This window comes from Pseudopipra pipra, chromosome 14, assembly GCF_036250125.1.
Source record: "Pseudopipra pipra isolate bDixPip1 chromosome 14, bDixPip1.hap1, whole genome shotgun sequence".
Taxonomy (NCBI): Eukaryota; Metazoa; Chordata; class Aves; order Passeriformes; family Pipridae; genus Pseudopipra; species Pseudopipra pipra.
Window position 1 is genome coordinate 9,723,327 of NC_087562.1, and position 23,503 is coordinate 9,746,829.

At 36.4% G+C, this 23,503-nt stretch overlaps 1 protein-coding gene across 1 annotated transcript in view; it reads right to left on the reverse strand.

The window, feature by feature from the left end:
- Positions 1-1,166: 1,166 nt before the first annotated feature.
- Positions 1,167-23,503, reverse strand: part of ITFG1 (integrin alpha FG-GAP repeat containing 1) — a 72,250-nt gene continuing 49,913 nt past the window's right edge. Inside the window, exons 13-18 of the mRNA XM_064671131.1 lie at positions 20,871-20,914; positions 18,889-18,967; positions 7,701-7,825; positions 6,764-6,846; positions 5,029-5,146; positions 1,167-1,678 (exon numbers count right to left, since the gene is read on the reverse strand). Coding sequence (XP_064527201.1) covers positions 1,619-1,678; positions 5,029-5,146; positions 6,764-6,846; positions 7,701-7,825; positions 18,889-18,967; positions 20,871-20,914 — 509 coding nt within the window. The 3' untranslated portion in view covers positions 1,167-1,618. The remainder of the gene's footprint in view (positions 1,679-5,028; positions 5,147-6,763; positions 6,847-7,700; positions 7,826-18,888; positions 18,968-20,870; positions 20,915-23,503) is intronic.

Genomic DNA, 23,503 nt, shown 5'->3' on the forward strand with positions numbered 1-23,503 from the left:
TGATGCACTACTGAGCATGCAAAATACCTCAGAGCAAAAGATATGAGTTCAATGTTTTGTAAACTTGACAACAGCTTAAATGTCAGCATGAGGTTATTTTATTCCTAATTGCTTTTTCAAAAAACATAAGGAAGCTAATCTGTGTGTATTATATTGTGATAGAGGGCTACAGACAACTTTGCTGCCACAGTGGCATTATGCATTTAGCATTATTCTCCAACCATCTGAAAAAACAGGAAAATCTATTGAATTGTGTGTCTTTTTAATAATGAAATCTGTTCTTTCTTTTGCTGGTGGGAGCCAATTCTATCAATGTGGTTTAAAAAGTCCAATAGCATTAAGTATTTCTCTAAAAAAAAATCATACTCTTTCATGCCACTTTGAGAAATATTAAAGGTGTACATTAAGTAAATATTCTGTCCTGAATAATACCAGTCATGTGATATGAAAGTCTCCTGTGTTGGCATCTGAGCAGTACATATTGGAAATGTCTAGTAAAACTTAGGAGACTGTAAACTCATGTAAAATAGAAGCATGATTATTCTTAAGAGACTCTTTGAGGATCCCAAGTACGCTGGGCAAGTGCAACCTCATCACCATTTTAAATACTTAAAATTAAGCTACTCATCTTATGTAATTATTATGAAATTTGGGCATAGTAGTGTCCATAGATAATGGGCATTGCTTATTCTGAGTTCCTACTACAGTCTTATTTTATCTTTGTATATCTCATCACTTAGCAATAAATTTTAGGGCGTCAATCCTCATTCTCTTTCTACTCAAAAATGTTTCAAGTTGTTGAAAAACAAAACCAAACAAATAATCCCGTATCTTTCTCATATATATATATATAAGTTACTTTCATAATGACTTTGGACCATTCTAAAATAAATATGGTTATACTTTAATTATAAAAGCAGTTTATGTAATCCTGATAAATTTTTATGATTTTAATTTTTTAATGTGTTGTCTCCTCTCCAGAACTAGCACACATAAATACTGCATCTATCCCATGATGACTGAACCAGCATTACATTGCAGGTTTCTTTTGGTTCTCTAATTCCTAAGTTCTTTAACTATTGCACAGATGGATTTAAACAAAGAAAAATACAGAATGCTTTAGATTAAGCACCATTTAATACAATCAAAAGAATTAACAAGTCATCTGAGAAATTGCTCAAGTTTAATTTTCAGAAATCAGGTTATTTTGCAGGAATGAATAAATGCATTATACAACATGACAAGACCAATTCAAGTGGTACAAGGTATTCTGCTTGCTGAAATGGCAACACTTGATTTACACAGCTTTCTTTCTATCAAATATTACTAAAGAATTGATACATAAACAATGGTTCATGCAACTTGATCCCTTTACTAAGAAAAAGAAATGTACAGTTCTGTTAAATATAGGCCAAATGCTATTATATACAGGCTGTTAACTGAAAGGCCTTGTGAGACATTCAGGTCTAATTTTAATACTTTCCAAATAAATACCAAATAATGCAACATTTACAAATAACACACCAACAGTATTTTCATGGTAATAATTTTAAAAACCAGAATTCAGTATTTCAATTAAGCAAATGAGTAGCAGCTCCTTCATAAATATTAAGGTATGTCACATAGCATCAAAATGGAACCGATGAGCCTCCTGTCGCTTCTCTCTGTCATCTGCTTTCTGAAAAATATTAATAAAAAAAACACTTTGTGGAATCTAGAGCAATACTCTTACAGAAATGAGTTGTCAAATGTCAGAGAATGCTTGATTTTTTCCAAGTCGTTCATTTGACAAAAGGCAAAAAAGCTTAGTAAAACCCCCAATAATTAACTTTTAAATGATGTCAGCTTGAAATAGCAATAATCTATGCAAAATTGACTTCTGCTGTTAATGCTCTGCTGTTGTAGTATTTATGACCTGTTATTTTCTGTTATTTCTAATAATGCTTTTTTAAAAGGAATAAGTCAAACCTCAAAACTGTTTCCTAGTATGCACTTACTTTGCATTATAAATATGAGATGAAACTATTCTGGATTAACTGTAAATGTCATTTACGTTACTCTTCAGAAGAATCTCATTTAAAAAAACATTCTGTTAAATACAGATTTAGACCAGGTTGGCAGTTCAACCAACAATTAACAGCACCAGGTAGGCTAAAAATGTTCCGTGTTTTTTGTTTGTATTATGAAAATGTGAAGTAGGGTGCATTTCCCACACACATTGCCCTACTGAAAGAGTAGTTTAGATGGTGCTTGGAAAAAATAACTATATTTAAATTGTACCTATAATCCATGTAATGTGTAAAAACGTCCTCTCCTCCCACAAGTCTCCTCTAGTGTGCTAAAGAAGTAACAGAGGATGAAAGCACTTCTCTAAGGATTTGTGAACACACGGTGTGAACTTCTCTAGAAAACAGTGTTTTTGTCATGACAGACACTATGTGTAAATCCCAGCATGAGAGAATTTAGCAAAACAGATTGAAATGCTTTTTAGCTGCTTAGTCCCATCTTTTTTTGATGAGTAAAACAAAGAAAAGCCTCTCCAGTGTGCTGTTGTGTGGGCACTCAGATTTGTATCTCAGTTGAAAAATATACACCACAATTGTAGAAATTGGTGTACGTCTCCTGCCATGGAAGTTTGTCATCTGCTTTGGTTCAAGGCCAAATATTTCCTCATTACACAATGTTTATGTGTGATAGCAACTCCATTGGATTAACTATGGATTTTACTACATTTTGTAGCAGCACCAGAGCTGTCAGTGAGGTTTAAGATGTATCAGTCTGGCGTTTTTTTGGCAGGGATTTTATCAATGTTAATAGAAGTTTGAATGTCAAAAAAGGGGTGGGAAGGAGGGAGTGGCACACTCTTTCCTCCATTGAAATGCTTGTCACATTCCACAGAATTTCACAGTCCCACTTAGAAAACATTTTTCACTCCATTTCTTGTATGCTTCCTGAAAAAATTATTGCTTCAAATTTGACAGTAACTGATACTCTGATGGATCCATCAAAAACCTTCTCTGGCAGCAGTACCATCACTGTGCAGTGTTCACATGACCAGCCTCAAGACCCCAAAGCACATTATAAAGAATGGAAATACAGGAAGATGGAGGTCCTTAGCGAACAGAACAGACTGTATTTGTGGTAACATGAATAATGGTCTCAATTCTTCCTCAATTACTCTTTCATTTGATGTATCCAAACTAAAAACTAGTAACTGAGATTTCAAAGCTCTTTTTTTCCTTTTAAATGGATCCAAAATTTCTAAGGCATGACAGCAACACCTACCCTAAACCCTACAGTTATTTCAGTACTATAATACTTGGCTGGCAGACGAGTGTGTGAGAACTATTGCAGACAAAGGGCTCCTATTACTACCAATCTGCAGGAGTCAAAGTACAGGGTTTATTTTAGCTGCTGAATAAAACACTGCAGCTCACAGACACACATCCTCGGGGGGATAGAAAAATTCTAAGTGCCAGTACATATCCCCTTCCTTTCTTTGCTACAGGTACTCCAGAGATCTCCATGGGAAAATGGCATTTAGCTGGGATGGTATTTTTATGAGAGGATTACTAAGAGATAGTAAGCTAAGAACAAGCTTAGAAACAAGGAACTTTGGAGTTTAACAATGTCAGTGATGCACAATACAGCCCTAGTGAACACTCTTATGTATTCAGTACCTCAACCGTTTCTTCTAAAAAGTGGGAAGGTAAAAATCAATAGGAAAAGTATAGGAATTAACACATGTTTATACAGTGGTCTGAAAATACATACAATTTATCCAAATATTGACCCTATTTTGAGCAAGACTGCAGAGTTGGAAATGAGTTTATAATATAACCAATACACATACATGTCATGGGGCTTAAAATTGCTCCAGAAGTACTCTGGGCTGAGTCCTTCTTTACATCGCAATGCTTGAATTACTGGATGAAAAACTGTTTTAAATGGTGCCATTAAATCTCCATTTCTCCAGATGGAATTATACATAGTCAACCCTTCCCCAACTCAAAGTCCAAGTACCTTTTCTGCTACTCCTGTTGCTTAAGATACGCTGGAGACAGAATTAAACCCAGCCAGTGCCCAGCCCAACTCCCAGTTCACAGTGCTTTCTTGGTACAGTAGGATAGGCTAATGACAGTCATCATAAATTTCATATTTCTTTGCTTTGTGTGTTTCATTCCCAGCTTTATTATTATTTGGAGACTGTACTTAAAGTTTTGAAGAGTGAAGATTGACAGACAAATACCATTTAAATATGAAGCATGCGCAAAGCCTGCCTGAATGTTTAACAAGGTCATTTTATTTCCACAAGCACAAAATAACAAACAGTTCTACCATGTCAAAATGGGCAGTAATTTTATTTGACAGCTAAGATTATGGTTTGGGTATGTAGTAGCATTTATTGGCAATCCTGCCAGTTGGATATGATTGTGAACTGAGCATAGTTGAGAAAAATGGGAACGCATTTCTTTTGTGACATGAAAGGCCTCTTTCAAAATGCTTCTTCAAATCAATGGATTTCTATACACTGCATGTATAATTCAGACCCACAGAGCAAAGAACCAACATGCACATGATTGACTCCCTATGCATTCCTGAATGCTAATGTCAGTGCAATCAGCAGATACAGATACAGAAAAAAAGACATTTTCCTTATTTTTAGATTAACAGCAGAACTCAAGATAAGTAAACTGAGTTTATGTTCCATTTTCCAAAACAGTTCTCCTTAAAACTTCAAAATGGAAAGCTTAGATATGAAACAAAGACATCTCATTTAAGCTGGCAAAAGCTTGCCCATGTTGCTCTTCATTTCCCTTTTTAAGTGACTTAGAGCTTAAATAAAAACAATGTCAATTTTTAAATTTGCAGTGAATACTAAATTAATAAACACCTTTTGGGAATGAATTCAATCTGTGTCAGAAATTATACTGTAGAAAAATAGTCAAAGAATCTCCAATGTACAGGGCTGTAAAATATGAGGAAGTATTAAATAATACAGAAAATATTCTAGTTAATTAAGCTTACCTTTTCTTGCCAGTGTAATATGCCAATTATTGCCAGGATGAAAACGCAGACACCAATTAAGGCTATAGCTGTGAGCAGTACAATGTTACTTGGGGTCAAATACAGCTTGGCACTCCAGCTACACAAAAAGAAAAAACCCAAGGAAACATTAATTCCCTTCATTAAGAAGCAGAAAACAGATTTAACTTACAAAGATGAAAAGAACCTGTTGGGGTAAGACAGGTGACAACTTGGTCTACAGAAACGAGCAACTCTACTTCTAGAGACTGAAGCTTAATGATGTTTACTTGGAAATATATGGCTTAATATAATTATTTTCAAGTAATACCATGTCTAAATGCAGTTTCTGTTTAACTTTTCACGAATGCCATGGATATCCTCAGGGAATGAGTTTTTTCTCATTAGGAGATTTATCTCCCGCCCCTGCCTGGGACAAAGTAAAATGCATAAGAAAAACTTCCACAAAAATGCCTGGGGCTTGGGAATATGGAGAAGCAGGGGGAAATAAGCCAGTAAGATGCTTCCTCCACATGACAAGCTGCTCTTGGACAGGCTCATGGGGCCAGTTCTCTCAGTCTGACGTTTACCCAGGGACAACTGCAGTTCTAGGCAATATAACCAGTGGATTATGGCAGCAGAATGCTGGAGAGCAATGAAATTAAATATTGTAAGGGCTTCTGGAAGACATCCCTCAAACAGTGTGGGGCCCTGAGGCCCAGTGAACACTCTTTTTGTACTACAGCTTCCTGTCAAGGGACAGCTGTCAGCAGCAGGCTCTGTGTTAAGGCAGCACTGAGGCCTCTCAGGAAATAACATACCTATGTTAAAAAAAAATTAAGAAGTTTTTATTATGAAATCTGATTTCTTCTGGGGATTCTATCCTCTGCTATTCTCCAGTGTCCATAAACTCCCTTTATAAGAAAGTTTAAGGATGACGGAAATTTTTTTGTGCAACTCATACCTTAAAATACCTCCAGACTATAACTAAATTTTCATCTGGCAGATGTTATTTCTGTGGTTGTTAATTAGCAACTCAAGCAGCACATCACTTCTTAACTGTTATTTGTCCTATAGTAAAATTAACTGCTGAAACTGATGTCAGAATCATTTCTGCATGATAAATACAACTGACCTCACTGGCAGATCAAGCGGCAAAAAGCAGCTGGAATATCTGGCTAATGTTTTCTCTAATAGCAGGGAGAGAATCACGCTCTCTTTCTGAGATAAACATTTCATTTGCAAAGTGAATTCTGTGTTCAAGCTCTCTTGTAACCAAGTCATTCACCTTTACCTGAAGAAGAACATTCACACCTGCAGCAACAGCTACTGCATCCAAAGGGCTGAACCAAAGCTCTTCTATGGAACCACACAGAACTTGCATATTTGGTGCAACAAAAATGCTTAATTCAACCATTACCATGCTTTTTTGTAATTTGTCAGTAAGAATGTTGGTACAGCTAGCAAATATTTACAGGTGTTGAGCTGGTAAAACATTTTGCTTGTTTGTATGAGCTGTAATAGATTTTGTTTCCGGGCACCATGTGAGAGTCTGTGTAAATACCTGAGATGGATTCTGCTCAGGGACAGAGGCAGCTGCATCTCAGAACTGGCCCCCTGCCCTTGTTCTCCAATTTTATTTTATACAAGTAACTATTTTTAAGCCGACATGTAATGCCTAATTAAAACTGTGTATTAATGTAATTTTGTGAAGTGCAAATTGAAATGATGGAGTTACCTTCGAGGAACATTATGAGGATAGGGAATGACTATAAGCTGGGAGTTTGGTATGATAGCTGTCCATTCCTGTTTTCTTATGGACTGAAAGAAAAACAAAGGCTCTGTCAATTCCTAAGTAAACAACATACTTAAAAGGAAAGAAATTCTCTGTTGAAATATATAATAGGAGAAACAACCCCTCATTTTTTAAAAGAATTTTAAATATAACAGATTAATCCCTTACTTTTGTTTAAACTTTTATTCTGAAAGCTCCAAAGTGCTTAAAAAAAAACCTTAAAAGAGTAAAAAGCAAATAACTATTTCTGACATGAAACACGGCATCTGCTTAAGAAGTACAAAGCAACAACATAATAAGGAAAGAAGAAAAGAATCAACTATATAAAGGAGGCAGGCAAAGCAATTATCCAAATCAGAATTTGGTCAATTTGAGTACCTTACTTTTTAAAGTAGTACCATCAGATCTTTAAAGACTGGAAATGGTGAGAACCCCACTTTTATGTTTCATCTGAAGATTAGAGAATCACAGTAATCTCCACCTCCCATCACACTGATCATGGTTTTATCACTGAGGCAGAAAGGATTACGTGAGTTCCAGGCTGGCCAGTCCAACCCCAGGAAAGCCTTACAGCAACTACAGTCCATAATAATTGGACTGTCAGATCTAATACCCATTTGCCCTACAAACTACATACCTGTGCTAACACTTAAGAGACAGCTTCATCCTTTGGTCTTAGCATTGGCCTCAGAGCTTACGTACTCCCAAACTCCAGGCATACATTGTTCTCTGAGGCAAACTTTTCTGTATTAAAACTTCTTGGATATTCTTACTTCAGAGACTTAAAATAAAGAGTGTCCCTAGCAGTATTTCCATCAAAACTCTTTTAGGAAAGGTAACACCATAAACATTAGCTTGACAATCTTAAACCTCAACTCACCTTTTCTCCTAAGGGACGAGGAATGCCAACATACAAATGGTCGAGGAAGTTGGCACTACGTCCCAAGCCCAGCACGTTGTAGGGCAACTGCAGAGAGTAATGTGCTGACTGGCTGAGCTGTCCAGCTGAAATAAAACCAGAAAAGAAGACTGAGCAGGTATTTTGGGTGAAAAAAACACCCCAAAATCAACCGCCAAACCACCAACGTGCTAGACAAACACGTTTCACAGTCAGTAATAAAAACGTTTAACAAAATTTTACTAATCATATGATTATTTAATTCTTAAAGGTTCAATCCCGCATTTGCAAACTATTTGTGGGCACTCACTAGGAGAACAAGCTTCAATGATTATTTCTAGGAAAGACAATTCTTTTGAGCACCATTTATATGTTAAACCAAGTCTCCCTTATTTGTTACAAGTGGAGAAGAAATCAACTATCCACATTTATTTTGATATGATTAATGCCAAGTCTTTTGCCCCACTGATTTACAAGATCAGACTCGACATGTGAAAGTTCACTTTAATTCTTGTTAATCAGTGATTACTACTGAGTCACAAAATTAGCTATGTAAATTCTCATGAACAAATGTTCAAATAATAAATTGATTTAATGAAAACAGGATTACAGGGGTTGCAAGTTAATAATAATTAAAGAAGAAACTGCAGGGGAAAAACTAGATTCTTGGTTTCTTGAAAAGGCAGTAGGGAAAACAGACAAGTGTTGCAGCTACCCACAAGTTCACTGACATCCCATTTCCAAAGTATCCAGTTATTCCATTGAAATAAAAAATCTTGTAATCTTTTAATTTCTGGTAAACAGATTCAGATCCTCTGTAGATTCTTTGTTCATTCTCTAGAAAGCCTCTTAGTGAGTGATCTGGTTACACAGCAGGAACGGTATCAGCACCTCATAAACTGCAGGGAATCCAGCCCGGATTAACAGAAATGAGTTCAAGAGATACTTGACAGCCACAAGTAGGTTTATGTGACCAAAAGGAAGTGTTTTTCACAGGATGTGATGTAGTCAGTATTTCTAGAGCATCAGATTTTTCTCTGCTTTGACCTCTGATAGATTCTGCCTGAAACTGGAAATTATAAATACGTGACAAAACACAGCCAAATGTAAATTAAAGAACAGGAATTCACATTTTGTAATGAATTTACAGCCAACTCCTTTCGGCCTCTCCACACTCTCATCCAAGGCTTGATTCTGGAAGTTGGCACTTTGGTGTAGTATTGGAGGATGATAATTTTGAATTCCTCTTCAGTACAATGATTACTTCATGCTCTCTCTTTCTGAACCCCCCTGCCCTTCACCAGCTCTTGAGGAAGCCACTTGCCATTTGCTGTCAGACATGTTTTGAAAGAGGCTTGTTTAAACATGAGGTAAATATTCTGTATTATTGTAGCCTTAGAGCTATGATTACTTTACTTTAAAAAGGAAGATAAATGTCAAATAAATACAGAGCTCCAGATGAGATCTGAAAAATCAGCCTGATGCAGTTACCTCTTTATTAAGCTAAAATGCTATTAGCAAAAAAATCCAGTAACAGTCTTCCTAAAGATTATACATATTTTAGATTTACTTTTCCCCCGTGTCAACCATGTAATGAGCAAGCAGATGAGAAATATTTAAATTGGATTTGTACTTTCAGTGCTCTGTTATGAGGGCAAGGTGTACTGTGCACATTGTTAAATTTCTCCATTATGGAAGATGTGACACTGATGAGCAGCTTTTCTCTTTAAGAACAGGGATTTTTCCAGGAAGTTAACAGGGTAGGATCTGAGTCCTGAGACTGCCCTTGCTTTGTCACTGCCTTCTCTGACATGATCTTGGCTAAAATGCTCAATCTCTAGGTGTCATTTTCCAAATCTAAAATGTGAATAATTCCCAAATCAGAGGAAACATGTAAAATCTGAAAGCTCTGATTACCAACATAAAAGTAACAAGGAACGAAGGTGGGTTTATTAAATTTGACTTAGTTATAAAAAAAAGTCAGGTATGTGTTACTTGATCATGCTGTAATAAAGAATTTTAAAATTTGGTTCACTAATACCGAAGGATTTTCCCCAAAATAACAAAGTACTGCTGTAACATGAAACACTGAAAAGCTTTCAGAGTTATTTGAGTGAAATATTTAGGATCATGAAAAGACTGCAACTAAGATCTTGCTTTTTTCTTTCATCATACAAATGAAATGAATGTCAACTAAATTAAAGGAAATAAAAGAAAATGTCATATACTGTGTGCAGTCAGCCTTAAAGAGGTTAGAGAGTCAGATACTGCAGCTGCAATTCTTAAAGCACTGAATAATTTCATGGCTACTAACGCTGGTTCTTATGCCTACTAAGATAAGGATAATGAAATCTTATGCTTCAGGATGTAAATAGATCATTTGCAAAGGTCAGAAAGGAATGTTTTCTTCTACATAGCAGGCAGAAAATGTGCACATATCTATTTTTTTATTTGCCTTTAAAGTTGAAGGTATTAACCAAGCAGGATGATAGCATATAGAAGGTTCTAGTTTACATTGAAGCTGACTAAGCACAGGAGATCTTTGAGACTATTTCTTGCTTTACTCCCTCTATATCTATCATAAATTCTGTTTGATGCTTACTGAAATATTCCACTTAGAATTGCAACCAAGTAATTAAGAATGACAACTACTCATCTGAGAAACATAAAAGCCCTGAATCAACATGAAAAATAAAACGAGAAATTACAGAGAGTAGTGTCAATAGTTTATTGTCATATCTGAAGTTCTCAGTCACTAGTAATTAATTTACTTACGAAAATATTTCAGATTTAATTTAAATAGCAATTTGCCCTGTTGTAAAACTATTGTGAACAGCTTGTTCTGAGGTAATTTGAAAATACTGTTGCATCTTCAAGGAGGAGGGTGGGATTTATTTCTTACACTAGAATTGTTCTTTAGGCTTTTGGAGGTCTGTGAAGGTAGATGGAGGAAGTGGCTGTTACTTCACAGTTTGTTTGGCTTCATCAGAAGATTTGTTACTATAAACAAAAATTGAAACTCCTCCTCCTGACAACGTTTTTCTTTTTGACACTACTTTTAAGACTATTCAACACTATGTCTTTTGCCCCATGCTTCTTGTTTCAAATCTGTTATTTTGAAGCATCCAGCTATCATGGGCTTTGGTGTCAGTGGATGTTTGTATTTTTGTTTCAAATCATAAATCACTAAGTTTGTTGCTTCAAAAAACCTTGCGCAGACTAAAATCCTCAACACTTTTGGACACGGTTTTCAGTGGTTTCAGCCTGTCACAGATCACATTTGTAAGAAATAGCTAATCTCGGGAGATTTTGCAGAGTTTTATATTCAGAAACCATCCTGGACACCTCTGAATCAATCTCCTTACTTCTGAAGTCTGGCATATAAAATTGGAAGCAATATGTGTCATTAACCTTTCCAAAGTCTTGTCTGAAAAACAGAGTGATGTGTCGTCTGTGACACCCACAGTCCTTGTTCTTTTACACCTGAATTAAGTAATTTTCCTTCTGTTCCCATTATCCTGATGTAAACTTGTTGAAAGCTCAAGGGTACCTGCTCTCCCCTGAGCTGAACTGTAACACCCTCAGCAGCTTATTTCAGGCAGCAGAAGCGCTTAAATGACGAATTTCACTTTCTGAAGGGGAGGTGATTGTGTTTACATGTAGAAGCAATGCCCTGTTTAAACAGCACTGATAAGATGGATTTATGAACAGCCTACCTGAACCTACAGAAATAGATGCACAATACTGATAGTGTTCAATCAGTTTAAATAAGCTTATTTTGTGAAATTAAATAGAGCAGAACGTACAAGATCACTACACAGAACTGAAAGACTAATGGAAAATGATTTCAAGCTTGTGGTTTCCTGAAGCACCATTCTTATAATTTTTTAATTATGATTTTCTTGACAAAATATCATTTGCATTTAAGTAGTCAATTAAAGCCATTCAGATTAATTCAAAATACAGTAATATTTAGGCTTTCAAAAGTTCCCCAAAATTCAATATACTAGGGCTGAAAAGCTAAATGTATTTTCATAAATAAAAATGTTATGTCATTATTTCTTCCAGTTGCTACATTGTCCTCTAATTTGCAAAATGATGTATTTAATAGAAGCCTTACATCCACCAGAATAGTAACTGAAGGTATTTGTGAAATGTGAATCAACTTGTCAAAAAACCTGAAAATCTAATGGAGTTAGAAAATGTAACAAGGAATTTCTTCGTTTTAGATATACATTATTTTTACATTTTGACAATGTAGGCATCTTTTCTGGTAAAAAAACCAGTATCTGAGTTGTAGCCCTTAGTGTCAGACTTCTGTACCATCACCTACCTTAATACTGAGGTCAACACAGCAATGACTGCTTTTACATAGATTAGATAAACATATACATCCTAGAAAAAGTAAAAATTATTCCAAAAAAATGCCATGCAGAAGTTGCCTGGATTGCTGCATGGCTGGGAACAACATGCACTCAACAGCTGGAATGAGACAAAGCCAGTTCAAGGTTTAAGTACCATTTCCCAGTGAATGTGTGTCACTTCAGCTGCACAGTTGAAACACTACAGTGATATTTAATTTACAGTCATTCCTGGTAGTGTGCTATGTTGCACAAAGTCTTTTCCCATCTTTTGAAGCTGGCAGCACTTTATTTTACTTGAAAATATGCCAAAACAACTTACAGCAAGAGAAGGGGAAAATATAACTGATAGCAATTACAGACCCACGGAATATGCTTAAGAATTTACAAAGCAGCTTTCAGACAAAAAACCAAAACCAGCAAACAAAAGCCCAGCAACTTCAAACTTGAAAGCTTTTTAGAAAGTTGGAGAATTTGATTTCCTTGGCTTTAGTTGACAGCTTTACTTCAGTTCCCTTATTACTGCCTTTGGAGTTGTAGGTCACTGGCTGGAAAAAAAAAATAGTGGAGAAAGAGCTCTTCTTCTGCTTAAAATTATGCAGTGGTAACTTCAGATTTCTGGGGCTGAGGGTGGTTCCCTGTTCTCCTCAGCTGGTTGCCTCTTTTCCTTAGTCCACCCAATAGGAAATTCCAGATTAATGCAGTACACAACTTCACCTCTCAACCTTTTCTGCAATACCTTATTCTGGAGTCCTAAAAATAATATGGGAAAGGGAATTCAAAGTGTACACTTGTGACTTTGACACCAATGACTTGCAGGGCTGCCAACACTCTTCTGCAAACCCAAACTCCAAACCTGATTAATTTATATGAGAATATATATTTTCAAGGAAGATAACTCGGCACCATAAAATTGTAGAAGTAAAACTAGTTAAGTCTTTAAAACCCTTCAAACGATAAAATGATCATATTGCTGATATTCCAACCACTTGCATGGGGGAGAGCTGTGTCATTTGTAATGCCTAAATATCTGAGATGAAATAATATTGCATGCAACAAGTTCAAATAGTTTTCTAAACAAAAGAGTTATATAGAAAAACATACTAGCAGGGTATTCCCACCTACAGCAACCAGAAAATCCCTCTTAATAGAATCCCACTATTCAATTATTGAATTATTCCAGCTTGTTCCATGAATACACTCTTCTTTCTTTATAGTGGAATTCTACAGACTTAACCCTGCAGTGTCAAATGGCCATTGAAAATAAGCTTACTTTGCTTTTTTTCTGGTACATATTGCAACGTTTATGTTTAAATTCGTGACTATAAAGGCTGCTAGACATTTGTGTTCACCTCACAATTCAATTTAGTTAAACAGCAGGAGAACTCAATGCAACAACAGGGAAGAGTAAGCAGATTTCAAAAAACCAGAAGGGCACGACTTCACAGCATGTGAAAGGTCATTCTGCCATGGAAGGTTTAAAACAAAACAAAGCAAAACCAGCAAAATGAAAGAGCTGTGAAATGAGAGCTGCAAAGGCCATCAGTCCACACAGCTTCAGTCATACAGATGCTTAAACAAATCATGACTTGATCCATACGAGCCATTCAATGAAACTGCTCATATGATCACCTTATGCCCACATGTGGATATGGATCTTTGAGTAAACCTTAAACATTCATTGTTCTGTTGTTCCTGTCCAACAGGATTAGTATGTTTGGTAGACACAAGCTGCAATTATGACCTTATTTATTTCAAACTCTATCAGTGTATTTTTACTTCAGAGAGAAAATTAAGATGTCCGTAGCACCGGGTGACACACAGAAGATATTCTCCCAACAAAATCCAGTGAAAGCCTGGAAATGCAGATGTAGAGCTGAAAATCCTGGCTGGCACTCATACTTAACTGTGGGATCTCCTTAACAATAACAGCTCCAAGAGAGATGGGGAGGGGAGAAGGCAGATCACAGGAAATCCATCAGAAAGCACGGCTTAAATTGGAGTTTGTGCACTTCCCCCAGATTTACACCTGGAGGTGACCTGATCTCAAGCATGAAATTCCTTAAATATTTGAATAAGCTGTTGCAGTTGATTTTCCTCTCAGGGAGAGAAGGTCTGTGGAGATATTAACCACAGATGTAAGGCCCAGTGCTTCTCAATTCTAATGCTCACGTTGGCAATTGCTGTTCCCTGTAGCTAATTGAACAGTATTTCTTGTTGTAAGATTACAAGTGAATTTAGCAGTGGGAAAGTAAAAGCAAAGAATACACGCTAATTATTATTCTGATATCTTTTAACAACATACTGGAATGTTAATAGGAAAGAGAACAATTCTAACAATGTTTTTAAAAAAGCCCTCATAATTATGCAAATTTCCTGTCGTTAAGGCTTGGCAGATCAAAGGACCTTAAAACAAACTAGATAAGGACAGCCATATGGGCCTTTCTATTTTACTCTTTGCAAATATTGCCTACATGAAAAGTACCCTAGTTCACAACTAAAGTCCTGCAGAATTTAGGAGATCAGAAGCAGAATGGGGACATTGCTTTGAGTACTTTATGATTTCCTGAAGCCCAGGGCTGGAGGGATAACTTAAAGTGACTGGTTTCAGTGGTCCTGCCAGTACCTCTTCCTCAGCTGAGACCAGCCCTAGAGCCAATAAATAACATCAGCTGACTTGGAGGGGGGACCAAAAAAGTAATGATGAGTTTTAGTTTTATTAGAAAAAGAGCTATGTTTTTACTCACATTATTTATTGGGAAAGGGATTGATTATTTTAAAATTTTTATTATGTCATTATTTCTTTCAGATAATTAAAAGTTTCAGATATGGATTGTTCCATAATATTATATAAGGAATGCAAATAAGTTGATGAAAATTAGTTTTAAAATAGTACATTGATGCCATACTTTAAAAAGCTTAATGCAGAAAAGATGTAGGTTTATACATGGCCCAAAAATGCCATGTGGGTTTGATATTGCCTATCAACACACAAAAAACATTCCTTGATGTATTTATTGATAGTCAAATCAAATAGGATTATGATGTAATGGGCTGTTTTTCAAGATAACAACCTGTAGGCCAGAAATTGTAGTTAGAACATTTACTGAATTTTACAAATAGGACTTGCAAAAGAAGAAAGTCTAGCTACAAACTTAATGTAATACCTTCAGAAAACATGACTTTGAAAAGTTCTTGCAGGAATTATACAGTCTCAAAAAAATCTATGAATTTATTAGAGCTGAGAACCTGATCAAAGGCAGCATTAGAAAATTCCCTGTAGCAATCTTGCTACTGTCATAAATGCACTTGGAATTCATTATTGTTATTTCCTAATGTCAAAACAGAAAAGGAAATTCATCATGTCTGGACTCTGTTAGGTTTTTATTATTGTAAATATGGTAGCAGTGAAGGTAATATAGCAATATTAAATCATAGTTGATAGCTGATCTTAAATTGTAAAAACATTCAACTTCTAAAAGCTCTGCCCTCCCTAAAATACACAAACAAACACAAACAAACAAACAACAAAGTCATAACCAACCAAATTCAGCAAACCCTAAAGATAATGCTTAAGAAAAATGTATTTGTTTTTGTTCTTGGAACAGAGAAACAAACAAACAAACAAACAAATTAGGAAAAGGATATATGAAATGGATCCAAATTTTAAGCTAGTTCTATTCCACAAAGATATAAGGATTTCTAAGATAAGTGCATTGTTCCATGCCACAGAGGAAGAAAAAACATCAGATTTCTAAGTCGGAGATTGTGTTAAATATAAATAAGTAGTAAGAGCTAAAAACTTCTCTGACTACATGAACAATGAATTTAAATGAGTATAATTAGACTTAAACAAAGCTCACGTTGTTTTTCTGATTTATAAACAATTTATAGCACTTCTCTAAAGAAGAAGAACAAAGGGCAGTTTCATGGTTTTGCTAATGGGTTTCTTAGGCAAAAGATGTCTTTTTTGTCACTTAGACAGAGTTACTCATCAGTATTCCTGATTCTCTGATAGTAAGACTGAGATTCACAAGTCACGTGGCCAAAGGAAGTAGGAAGCTGTGCTTGCAATAAGTTAGTTTAATTCACATGGGTGCACCAAATTTAGGCAGGCCTGCAGTAAGTCCCAGTGAGCCTGAAGGAATAAATACATTGCACTCCTTTACAGCCATGATTTCTTCATTTAGATGCCCTTTCACCCAATGAATGCACTCACTGAACTTGCAGTGGCAGGCTGGAAACTTTTGTAATATAGAATTTATAGGAGTTTCCAGTAGCTCTGACAGCAGTTCTTGGAAAGAGCCCCAAAGAGGACAGAGGGGCACTGCAAATACAGTTAACAACATAGGAGAATTAATGATGTCCAACTCTTTACTAAGCCATGAACTGCATTCCAAACATTTCTATTTTTGTTGTTTTGAAAGACATGTCTTTCAAAAAAGGAACAGGTACAACAAAATTCCTTGTCTTCAGCAGCCTATGTCTTACTAGTACCCTACCAGAAATTCTACTCTAAAACCAATATACAACATGGAAGCAAAAAGAGGACAAAACCCAAGATAACCAAACATCAAGAACAGAAGAGAGAAGGCACTCCAATGTGGATTAAAGTCATATGGATAACACAGTAGGAATCTATAGAAACCTGTCCTGAGGAAAATGCCATAAAAAAAAAAAGGTTAGAAGCTGTGAAATAAGGGATGTCTGAATATGAATTCTGTATGTTCCTGTATGGAACCTGCAGTACCTTTAGCCTTATCTTCTGTTTTCCCATACACCCTCCCCAGCGCACGGAGCTTTGTCCTGCTGTGCTCCTTTGTTCCTGCTTGGACAAGAAGATTTCTGGCTGTGGCTCATTGCAGCTGCCACGTGCTGACCACATGGCCAGTCTGAGGGCAAAACCAGACCAAACAGCTGTTCATCTCTGACTCAAGTCTTCTCCTCACGTGGAATTTAGTCTCCTACCTGACTGACGACTTTTAGGGAACTGGTAGGGTTTTATTTGAGGCACATATGCTCCAGCTAAGATTGACTTAAGTAAGTTAGTGGATTCAAGAGTTATTAGGGATCACAACCAACCACAAAGACAGCAAACTGAGGACAGTTTCCCATCCACAGGAATTGAGATTTTTGAGGGATAAGAGAAAAATGCTGTGTAGACCTTTACCAGTGCGCTGTGATTTGTGCCTCGGTGCTGACAAAGCTCCATCCTGGTAAGTGGCAATAAGAGGCTCTGCCAGTCCTTACCCAGCACCGGCTGCCCGAGGGCTCGGGTTGGAGGGTCTAAGGGAGTGTAGTGTAATTAAACATCTCTGAAGTTTTAAGTGTTCCCAACTAAATATGTAAGCTCTTCTTACATTTAGCTTATGAGCAAACCTTCAGAGAGATGAAGCTGAGCGTACAACTGGCAGGATTATTAGTTTATTAAAATGAATTTGTGCAAAAATTAGAAAAAACACCTTGCATTTTCAGATGTTAGCATTAATTATTAGTTTGATTAAAACATAGGCTAATACTTTCAAGCTTTCAAACCCACATTTAAGCATGTATGAATACAGAAGTGATACAGAATACCAGGATATGTTTTTACATCTATCTGGTTTGTATTTCAGGACATCTTCTTTCTCTTCAATTTTTTCTAGGGTGGAATTAACAGTCCTGAGCACACTATTCAAGGTGAGAGCATTACCATCAATTTAGACTGATTTAGGACCTTAACATGTCAGCATTACCCCCCCCTAAAATTATTGCTATGATTTAAATTGGTGTTATACAGAAGTCAGTCTTCCCAGTGCACTGCTGGAAGCTTTTTTTTTTTTAAATCAGTGTTTAATTTGAAATGAGACTGGAGTGACAGATGCAGGTGACTGTCACCCTGGGGAAGGAGCCACAGTGGCACCACTCACAGATGTGCACACTGATCATGTTTCAGCTTGAGAGTTTGGGATACGCTGCCTAAGCAAGAAGTGAGTCCTTTATAGTCCTAAAATTAACAGTCATAAGTCAGACTAACAGACTACTAAGTACCTGTGTCTTCTGCGAGCCACTAGTGCATACTCAGGAAGGCAGCATCAACCCCAGGGTATTCTAACACCAGGCCCTGCCTGGACCATGGCCTCATGGATTATTCTTTTTTTGGCTACTTGTTTTCTGCAAACTGAGGCACCTGCAACATCTCAGGCCATTAAGCCACTAGTTAAGCTATAAGTTTCATGAAGCACTTCTTCCCATTTCTTTTGACCCTGTTACCTCATGATTCTTTGATACCTTGTAGTTCTTTCATTAAGGGAAAGGATGCAGCCATTCCCTTTCCAGCTTCCTTAGGCTACTCATGATTTTATTTTGTTACTCTGACAGATGTAGTGAACAAATCCAGACAAATACATCCTGTGTTTACTGGATATTATCCTGATCCTTTTTCATACAGCTACTATGATTCTGTTTAGGTATTTCAAGGCCACTGTTGTTTCTTAATACATAATTGCTTAGGAACTGACAGAAAAAGTATATAATTAGAAGCTTATGCTATTTCACAAACTGATGATATTGTACCCAACAATTTTTCAGATACAGCCAACTGTTCAAACCCAACCAGCACAGAAGGGACAGAAGAAAAAATAAAGCAGTTGCAATATTTCTAATAAAAATGCAATCTGTAAAGAAAGAAGAGAAAGTTGGGGGGTTTTGGCATTGTAAACTGAAGACACTATTGAAAACCATTCCCATTTCACTCTGAAAACTTTCCAGCTCTTTAGGTTGCTGAGAACTATGTATATATGTGTATTCTCATGATCAGATTATCTTACCTGACCCATTTTTCAGGTAGCCATTTGCATCTACAGTGGTGTACATGATGTAAGGACCAGGCTGATTAACTCCAAAGGGCTATGAGGGGGGAAAAAAAAAAAAGAAAGAAAAAGGCAGGCAAAATTTTAGGAAATGACAAAACTATAGTAATCAACAGTAGAGGAAGAAAAACGTTTCTACATTAATAATTTATTTTTAAAATTGTAATAAAAAAAATCTTGCAACTGTTTTGGTCATAGCATTATGTGGAAATTAATTTTCAAAAGAAGGGTAATCAGTTGGCTAAGTAATGTTTAGTTTCTCATGGAGAAAGCAATACTGTTTAGTCCTCTGGCAGAAGGCTTAATGTTTCCTTGGAAGCTACAAGTAAAATAAAAAAACCCTAAAAATTCAAAGAATTAACTGCATGTTCTCAAAAAGCAGAACTCATTTGATGCTGTCTGGGAGAATGCACAGTCTTGATGGTATTTCTGAATTGAAAAATACTACACGAAGTCCAATTTTTTTATCATTACTTAGCAGTGTTTCATTTAATTCATGAAAAAGATTGAATAGTTACTTGTCAAGTGGTGGTATCTATTTTGAGCAAAATTCTCTTGAGGAAGAAAATGTAAAAATGTACTGAAACATCAAAGCACAGTCATGGGGAAAAAAAAAATAAAACAAGTAAATATCCAGGTAGTCGTGTATTACTGAGTGATAAACCAGAACAAATACACCTAAGTAAGAAGGGTTTGGAAACAATTACCTGCTAAGGTGGGGAAGAAAAAGGATGGGGAACAACTCCAAGAATAGATTTAAGGAAATTTTTCCTTTTTTTTTTTTTTTTTTTTTTTTAATGCCAGATTGGAGCTGATATTAGGGCATCAAATCCAGTAAAGATATTTTAAATAATTTACAGAAAGAACACTAAAAGAAGTGCCATACCTCAAAAAAGTCAGTTCCAAACCCTAACAATAAGTGATAATAATGACAGATGAGATCAAAGCCTGAAAATAATAATTGATCAGAATGAAGAGTAAGGAGACTACAGAGATGATGTTAATGCAGATCTATGAAAGATGAGTAAGTAAGGTGAAATTTAAATTTTTTTTGGTGCCAAATAGCTGTACTCTGGCATAATATACTTTATGTTACTTTCTGACAGAGAACTTCTCGTAAAGCCGAGGCAATAGTGTTTCAGTGATCTCGATAATAAAAAGTTCACCAACATCTGTTGTGAAGATTTGCTTTTTAAATCCTCCCTATTTTTGTAATTAAGCCAATAATACTATCAAACCTCATTATTTTATAACAGAAATTAAACTCTATGTCTTAAAATAATCTCAAATAAAAAGCTGGTCCCACAGGAAGCAGTTTTTCTATTTTCAAGTCAAAATTCAATTTGATGTTTTTGCAGAGCTAAAGTGCTACTGCTAGTTCTGATTCCTCTAAGTTCCTCTTTCATGCCAACTTTCACAGTGAACATTGCTAAACAATTGGCTAATTGGAGTTTGGTGGGTGAGCTGCAGGATCTCTGGAGATGCAAATGTCTATGTAACTATCTGCAGAACTATCAGAGCCAGTGCATTTCCTTCCTTCACTGCACCCACTACTGCAGTTTAGTCCCAAAGTGGCTCCTGGCTGAATCCGCCCCATAATCAGTTTTGCCTGGACTTTCTAAATGCCCAGACCAAGACTTGGCACAATACACAGTCTGGGCATCCAGCTGGATTACCCAAGTTTCCCTTGTGCCTGGTATATCCCAGCCCCCCCAGTGCTGGGTAACAAAGCCCCTGCACAATCCATCAATTGATTTCAGCTCTGAGCAGGCAGCTGCCCAAAGTTCTGGGTCTCAAAGACACAGAACTTGGCCAGTTGTGATTTGGATTACACATTCTTCCAGTCAATAAGTCTTTTAACATGTTGAGAGTTTTTGGTATAATTAAGACTTCAGTTTATTTGAATCTAAATACTAATGCAGAGTCATAGTTCCACTTACTGTTATTTTCCGAGGACAGTCATTAGAACAGAGGCCGCTGAGAACTGCAAAAACAAGAAGTGAGCTTGTAGTGTTTCTGTTCACAAGCCATCTTGGAAGCACTATCTCTGAAACCTGGTAAAGTCTAGAAATAGTGTCAGGTATCCACTAAAACACAAAGAAATGTCTTCTATGTGACTTATGTTAATGTATAACATTTCCCAATCTGCATAAAGCAAACTTCTTGGCAGAAATTTATCAGCTGGTCATTGTTTTATCCCACCTCGCTGGTTAACCAGCTTCATAAGGAAAGATCTGCCAGTTAAAAAAAAATCCAAATTAAAACATTTTTACAATAGTGGACTGTACATTTTATTCATTATTCTTCATTTCTAACTATTGAAAATACTGGCAGAGATTCAGCTTTACTGTTTTAACTGATAAAAAGGTAAAGGCTTTTCATTCTACACAAGGCATAGTTTTGGAACTTGATTTAAAGCAATTCACAAAAGCTGTAAAAAACAAAAATCCCATTATCTATTTATTCTAATAATTCAAAAGTATTATAAGCAGATATGTATAATGCTACTTAATATCTAAAGCCTGTGATAGTTTTTCAATTACTTGTTTAAAACTTACTAGTTTCAAAAATCAGTTGCATTCAGAAATCTGTTAAACAACCAAGCAACGGGCAATGAAATCCATCTGTTCTGTAACCTAGAACATCCTGTCACTGAGTATGAGAACAAGAACCACACACACAAAATAATCTAAGGTGTCATTCTGATGCAAAATTTGGACTGTAATGACAACAGTTTGGTTGAGCAGCAGGCCAGTAATGGCCGTGGGCAGGGAAGAGGATACATATCAGGTGCTGAAGCCAAGAGAAAACATTACTTCTTCATGAGTTATGGTATCCCAAAGCAAGTGTGGCAGACAGAAAATGAAGGTTTGGACCAGATTTGAGGGCAGGTCATCCTAACCACCACAAGTTTTTTAAACCATCTTCTGTCTACTTTAAGGCTTCATGGAGTTCAGGGTACAAAATGTTTGGGGTCAGTGAAATACTGAAAGGTGCATGTAAGATGTTCGCAGTCCAATCAGAAATCATTCCCTATGGGAATCAGAAATGGCACTCCTCTAGTGAAGGAATTTTTCTAATATTTTGTGGGTGACTATTAACAACTGTCGACACTCCCAAGTTACCATTCTTTGCTTGTGATTTCAAAATATTGAAATTTCCAAATATAGTAAAATCCAATATTTTATAAAGTCCAAACCCCCCCAAAAGTCTGGACAGGTAAGATGAATGTGTGGCAAAGCAGAATTTGAAGACTATATGTATCTACAAACAGACTTTTAAAGCTATAAGCTAATTTTATCTGTTATACGTAAGTGTGTCTGCAAGTGCAACCAAATCTTCCCATTTTGAGGCATAAAGACACACTGAAATTTGCTGTTCGGTTTCACTCCTGAACAAATTACCTGACCAAGTAGATTTGACATCAGTTATAATGAGCAAAGCTGTTTTCATTGTCCATATGCCAAATAAGTGAACACAATGCATTTATTCATGCACTAACTCCACAAAGCAGGTTTTGTTAGGAATACTGTCCCCCTGTATCACAGTAAAAATATTTTTAGACACTTATTAATTCCTATTTCCTGGGCTTTCTATGCAGAAATACTCAACCCCTAAAAGAGTGCTAAAAAAAGGCTTGCTCCAGTTTTTAAGATAGATTTACAGTGAGTGAATCAAACAAAAAGCATGTTGCAAATTACTCCTTTTCCCATTAAAATATCACAAAATCATAATTTTGATATGGCTTTGTGAAATGCAAGATTTTTTCCAGAGGATTTGCTGCATGCTTTCGGGAATTACACTACCCACACATGGTATTATTTAAAAGAAGGCTCCAATCAACATGATAAATTATTACAGGCTATTACTATGAGAACAGAGCTCAGGTTAAGGAGCCAAGTAATAAATGCATCAGTCCCCAGTATTAACTGCAGTGCTGTTCACCTTATCATGTGCAGAATGCGTGCTTTAGAAGGATTAGATGCATTTAACATGAAGGCAAATACAATTTTTGAAGGTGAACCTCTAGTTGTTCCTGTTGAGCTTTGTCCTCATAGGCTCCCATACAGCCTCATTTTCAGCTCGTTCTCAAAGAAACCAAGGAAGACAGATAAGCCATGAGCTCAAAGCTCAACACCTCTGCAGCTGAGGAACAGGGCAGGGCACGCAATTGAAAACCTAATTGCTCTTAATTACAGATATCACGGTCTAACTCCAGCTTTTTAAACCGAGTCTCTCATTAATTCCCACACCCTGGCCGTGTTCATTCCCATTCTGTGCTTTTCAGGTAAGGTGTGTTTTGTGCCTTTTAGACTGAAAACACCAAACTGACTCACACATGGGAGCAAACTGACCCTCAGAACAGACCATGCAGTATAAATAAAACATAAAACACTCCAGTAGTCACTGAAATGGAATCAGCCCATTTTGAACAAGACTCTGCAGCATTTCCACGACATAGACAAGAATTCCAGCAAAGTAGGTTTGATATGGCAGAGGCACAGCAAAAAAGACAAAAGTCCCTGCTGGAAGAAAACACTGGAACCACTCAAGGCACAGGTGAACATAAGTG